Source organism: Etheostoma spectabile, chromosome 21 (genome assembly GCF_008692095.1).
Source record: "Etheostoma spectabile isolate EspeVRDwgs_2016 chromosome 21, UIUC_Espe_1.0, whole genome shotgun sequence".
NCBI classification, from domain to species: Eukaryota; Metazoa; Chordata; class Actinopteri; order Perciformes; family Percidae; genus Etheostoma; species Etheostoma spectabile.
This window is the reverse complement of record NC_045753.1, coordinates 20,531,632-20,537,321: the sequence shown is the minus strand read 5'-3', so window position 1 is coordinate 20,537,321 and position 5,690 is coordinate 20,531,632. Positions and strand designations below refer to the sequence as shown.

General features: G+C 37.7%; 1 protein-coding gene and 1 long non-coding RNA gene across 3 annotated transcripts in view; one reads left to right on the top strand and one right to left on the bottom strand.

Annotated features, from left to right (window-relative positions):
* LOC116671259 (uncharacterized) overlaps positions 1–2,397 on the bottom strand; it is a 3,287-nt gene extending 890 nt beyond the window's left edge. The window contains exon 1 of the long non-coding RNA XR_004327235.1: positions 1,344–2,397. This is a non-coding gene — a long non-coding RNA (uncharacterized LOC116671259). The remainder of the gene's footprint in view (positions 1–1,343) is intronic.
* A 1,206-nt stretch (positions 2,398–3,603) lies between these two features.
* Positions 3,604–5,668, top strand: zgc:56095 (Ferritin, lower subunit-like). 2 transcript variants are annotated; one of them, XM_032502370.1, is made up of 5 exons: positions 3,604–3,873; positions 4,390–4,493; positions 4,630–4,776; positions 4,906–5,031; positions 5,174–5,668. In XM_032502370.1, exons 2-5 carry the CDS (start codon positions 4,392–4,394, stop codon positions 5,321–5,323), a joined length of 525 nt encoding a protein of 174 aa, XP_032358261.1. In that variant the 5' UTR covers positions 3,604–3,873; positions 4,390–4,391; the 3' UTR covers positions 5,324–5,668. The 2 variants fall into 2 exon arrangements, with proteins under 2 accessions (XP_032358261.1, XP_032358264.1); XM_032502373.1 differs by lacking the exon at positions 3,604–3,873 and adding an exon at positions 4,039–4,246.
* Positions 5,669–5,690: the final 22 nt, after the last annotated feature.

The window sequence follows — 5,690 nt, the reverse complement described above, 5'->3', positions numbered from 1 at the left end:
AAGCCATGGAGTGGGTGGGAGACATCGTCCAAGATGACATGTAGTTTGGACACCATCCTCCTCTCTGACACCACCGACAGAGAGTCCAGCTTTACCCCCACAATGTCAGTGGCCTAGCGGATCAGTGGTCCCCCAGTGGCTGCCTTTGAGAAAACGATTTGGAATCTTGATCCTTATGAGGTCATAAGGGGCGAGGTTACCTCCCCTTTCTCTGCTCTGCCCACCCAGAGAATTTGGCCCACCCGTGAGAAAGAGACATCATGGCTTTCAAACGAGCAAAGTGGCAGTTGGTCAAGGCCACCCCCCCAAAAAAACAAAAAACAAACAGACTTCAGACTCAGAAATGGCACATACTACTGAAAGCTCATTGTGGGAACTGGTTCTAGTGGCTGTAATTCTGCACCAAGACTGAATTTTGGGAAAGATACTATAGATATGGTGTTAGGGAACCACTAAGGTCTATATTAAAGCATCCAAAGAGCACCATGTCATGGGACCTTTAAGAAAAATCTAATGCAATCTGTGAATATCCCAAAGCAGTGTAATTTCTGCTTTTATATTGTATGTGACATCCTGTGAACAGCACAGTGACAAGGAGGTTAAAAAAAGACAACACTACTGTTAGGAGGTGTTCTACTGTACGTTTTAGTCAACAGTCTTTCCTCATAGGTACAAAGAGCTTACATCAGTTACATATGATATTGACATGCAGCAAACTTGAGGAAACATCTGAGACCTTCAAATGCAAATTATGGCCCAGAAATTGTTGTTTCATTTGGAACTTCTACCTCTAAATCTCAAGTTCTTAACTATCCGACCATTGCGTTTTTAAATATCAAATCCTGTTTGTTAAATACATATGTCTGCACTGTATATACTTAAAATATTGTCCTTTTCTTAGATTTTATAACATTCCAATGCATTCAATAAATCCTAATCAATACAATACAAAACAGTATCCAGTTATATCATTGTGTCTAAAATATCCAAAAATAAGATAACAATGTTGGATTTACATCGCCTGTTGTTTTGCATTTCATTACTTCCTCATTCATGCTTTTGTTTCTTAAAGGAAGTAAGTGAGAATAGATTACTAATTCCAAGATATAATTTATTCGTATTTCACCATCTGAAAAAGTCCAGCATTCTTATGTTGTGCAAGTCTTTTTAATTTCTGTACATGCTGATATTTCAGACAGTGTAATACCACTGTTCAAATCATGGATTTAACCATTACTGTGGTTTCCAAGTTTTTCTTTTGTTAACAGTGACATTTTTTGAAAAGGTAGTCTGATCACTATCACACTATCAGAGCGGAAAGGTAAAAAAAAAAACACACTTACCCAAAGTAGACACAAGAGGACACACAGCATAAAGTGGTCTGAGATGATTTTGAAAGGTAAAGGCTTCATTGTTAGTATGTTTTGTTAAGCTACACAGATACTATGAGCTTGTACAATTCCTTTGTTGTCCACAGATAAAACTTCTAGTTTCTTTTTTCTGCCACGGGTGTGTTGACAAAAACCACAACACTTAAGGTTAGCAAAGAATTTCTTCGTGCATGGGCTGCCACAGTCCAATATAAGCTTTATTCCAGTGGTGTTGACTTTTAATTCTTAACCATGTCCTCCTTGGGTAACCTCTGGTCTCCTCGCATATTGGCAAGTGACTATGTAAATAGCTGCTTCTCCTTTTTGGCCCTGCACAACCACAGAGACCTTTGCCCCGCCTGTTACTTCCTTATTAACGTAATAATGTAATATGCTATTGTAATATGATTCTTGTAAAAGGTAAGTCATTCAGTTAAATTTCCCTCTGTTTATTAGGGGTAATTGCTCTATCTGCTGTATGTTTGCTGTAATCAGTTTCATGTTTGTGACTGCTTATGTATCTTTATGATGTGCAAATAAAAGATACAATAAATGATTTTATAGACAAAGCTTTTGTTTTCAAACTATTTTAAATTATTATTTGAATGATTTCTTAGTTAAAATCCCTGTCTATTCTCTTCAGTTGGGCTGGTTTCACAGAACAGTAGATTTGCTTTCGGTTTCTTTGCACTGTCTCAGAACTAGTGATATTTATAGTTTCCTTGTGGTTGATATATATATGAGACTTTGAACTGAAAACATTACCAACACACTTTAACAGAACATGAAGTTATGACAGTGTTTATGGCCTCATATTATGGTGCAGCACTCAATAAAAGTGCTGGGATTTCAAAGAAAATGTTGTCCAACGTTGTCCATTGGGGAAACATGAGGAGGAAGTAACCTTTATGATATTTTCTGTATCTTTAAGCATTACATTACAATGATTCTACATATTAGATATTAAGCATACCTTGTGCTTAAAAAGCATTTTAATTAACATGTATGCAAACTTACTGTTTTTATTTGTTTGGAACATTTCTGCATGATTACTTGTTTTGTATGACAGAAAAAGCAATAATGCAATACAAAAGCATACAATTAAATGGTTATTTGAGTTTCCATTAGTTTTCTAGTCTATCAAAAGTATTTCTCTGAGTCAGGCTCACAGTGTGGGAGGTCATACTGTGCATGTGTATACCACTAGATAAATTCATGTACAGTTAATCTGCTTAGCATTTGTATGGGCAACACACAATCCTTTTAATCTGTCATTTTGTCTTGCATTGATGCTGAGAAGCTCATCCTTAAATTTGATCCCAACTGTTTTAATTCCCTCCTGTCCTGTTCCCTCCATCCTCTCAGATTTCCGTCAGATTACAGCATGTAGCCTCCAAACTGCAACTGTACCCCTCCTCTTATTAACCCACTCTTACACATAGCCCCCCACTCCAGGACATACAGTACACTGGATTTTGATATGAGTATGCTTACCATTTTCATTCTCATATCTTAATTTTCGTCTTCACTCTTACATTGTCTGTAATATGTTGTGCGTCCCCAACACAACAGGTGGCAGTAGAGATGCACAAAAAATAATATAAACCTCTTTACAGACCATGATATGAACACATTCATCTGTAGTGACTCAGTGTCAGCAGCTCTCCAAAGTATCAAAGCAGGATCAACCAGAAATCATCAAGACCATATAAAATATTGTTTACTAATGCAGGTACAGGAATTTCTGGAATTGTGAGACTGCATAAGTTAGCAAAGAGGTGGTCAAGAAAGAAAATTTAGAAATGAATATTAAACTCTCAAAGTATGGGGGGGGAAGCATTAGCCTGTCAAGCCAGACCCACATCAAGATGTTGAGCCTAGCTGCAAATTACATTTGCTGCCGCTAGGGTGCGTCTAGATTTCTAGGCTAGAAAAACATAGTATGGAGGGAAATATATCCAATAATATCCAAACAATGGCAACAACATTGGTATAGTGCAGAAAAAAGGTGACACTTACAAAAACATAAAGTAGGAGGAGTGACAAACAGTGGGACTAACTGAAAAGGCCGTGTAATTATCAGTAAATTAAGAATTGGCCATAGCAGATTGAACAGTACCTACACTTCTTGCAAAAAACTGGGCACCAGTCAGTGTGGGGAAATGGAGACTGTGGAGCTATCCTGATTTCATGCAGTAAATATCTACAGGAAAGAAGGGTCATGTTTGCATGGATACATGAGTTGGGGCCAGTGATAGTCAGGATCAAAGATGGGCTTGATAGTGGGGTCACCGTAGAAGGGAGGAAAATTTATTTAATGAGTGATTAATACCAGTAGGAGGCAGTAATGCAACATGTGGGATATCAACTGCCGTAAAACCCTTAAGAAGAAGATGATATGATCACAAACGCGAGCTAGCTAGCTAGCTAGCTGTTACGTGTTATTTAAACAAGACCGCCACCCACAATCCTGGCGAAGGAGGGGATAGCGTCAAGGACCCAAGTGAGTGACAAAAAAACAAATGAGACATTGAAATTTAGCTACTAGACTAACGTTGTATTAACTGAACTTTAACCGCTGTCAGGTTTAGCTAGCTAACTAGCTAGATAGGTAATGTAAATGATAGTTTGTTCAGCTACTTAACGTCAGCTAACAGTTAGCTAGCTAGCTGTCAGCGATGTGCTAACCTTCTCAACACCTGACTAGAGACGTTAACGTTACATCCCACTTGAACTCAATTTTCTTCATAACACATGACGTCTGCCTGATGTTTTACTAAAGCCGTTAAATACCGGTTGTATAAAAGCTCGCCAGCAAAGACAAGTTTCACAGTGCGAGTGAACAAAGGTGTTGTTAGTTAGCTGAGAAAAAAAAGGTAAGAAATGTTCTTTGTCTTCTTGACTGTTTAGTGCTGCAGCACGGGAAACCTGACCCTTATCTGTGGCTTTATCTAAACTGGGGTTGTTTACCCTTATACCCGCATTGATTGCAAATGTATAAATTTTTTTGTGTTTTTAGAAATGCAGTCTGTGGTAAAACAAAACCTCCATTCGGAGACCGAAGCAGACATAAACAAACTCGTCAACCTGAAGCTGAATGCATCCTACGCCTACCTTTCTCTGGTATGCTTTCTGTAAATTTATATTAGTTGTAATTGTTAATGTATTTAAATCCTACTTTTGCATTGAAATAAAACAATGGATCTTGGCTTCTCTTTCATGTCTCTGTACTGTAATCCTCTCTAAATATTTCTTCTAGGGGATGTATTTTGACAGGGACGATGTTTCCCTGCCAAAATTCTCTACTTTTTTCCTGGAGCTCTCCGTGAAAGAGAGGGAACAGGCTGAGAAGCTGCTGGAATATCAGAACATGAGAGGGGGTCGAATTTTGCTCCAGACTATTGCTGTAAATCCTTACTTTATTTTTTATTTTTAAATGTTTTTTGGAGTGAAGGGGGCCTTTTTATTTTAAGCGATTATTGATATTATTTAGAATGGTACATATATTTATTCAAGTATCAACTTTCTGCTGTAGAAACCAAGTAGAGAGGATTGGAGGGGTGGTCTGGATGCAATGTCCTTTTCCCTGGACTACCAGAAGTCCCTAAACACATGTATCCTTGAGGTGCACCGCAGAGCTGGCGTCCACACTGACCCTCATGTAAGTCTGACAATTACTTTTTTTGTGAGTTCAATATGTATTAAGCAAAATCTGTAAGATTTAATGGATGTTCGGTCTTAATATTAACATTGTTCAAATTACCGATTTGACCACTTTTTTTAAACATCTTACTTTTTTGTAGCTGTGTGACTTCCTTGAGCAGCACTTCCTGAATGACAGCCATGACACCATCAAGAAGCTGGGCGACTACATTGGCAGTCTGACCCGGATCACGGCGTCTGAGACACACGGTTCCATGGGAGAATACCTCTTTGATAAACATACTCTTTAAACAAGTATAGTGAAATAAGCTCATTTCAAAAGATGTGGGGAACAGGGGAAAAATGTTCTCAGTTAAGACAACTATGCAATATTATCAGTTTACCACAAACTTGTTTTTACTCAAACTACACTGGAAAAAGTAATGTTCTCATTATAATGGTGCTTAAAAACTATGATTTTTTTTTTTCTTAAGTTGTTGATGAGTCTCTTGTTGTTTAGACTGTATCATGATTAATGCATTTCAGTGTCATTGGTTTTAACCCACATCTTTTTGTAAGAGTGCATACTATTTTGAGTCAAATGGATAGTTTAAGATTTGGCGTATCATTGAATAAAGCCAGACTATGCTGACATATCCTCTTTCATAGAGTTTTTTT

Excerpts from the sequence above, each read along its gene's own strand:
- zgc:56095 (XM_032502370.1), top strand. The coding sequence starts at position 4,392 with ATGCAGTCTGTGGTAAAACAAAACCTCCATTCGGAGACCGAAGCAGAC. Across the intron at positions 4,494-4,629 it reads CCTACGCCTACCTTTCTCTG|GGGATGTATTTTGACAGGGA; the intron begins GTATGCTTTCTG and ends TATTTCTTCTAG. Across the intron at positions 5,032-5,173 it reads GCGTCCACACTGACCCTCAT|CTGTGTGACTTCCTTGAGCA; the intron begins GTAAGTCTGACA and ends ACTTTTTTGTAG.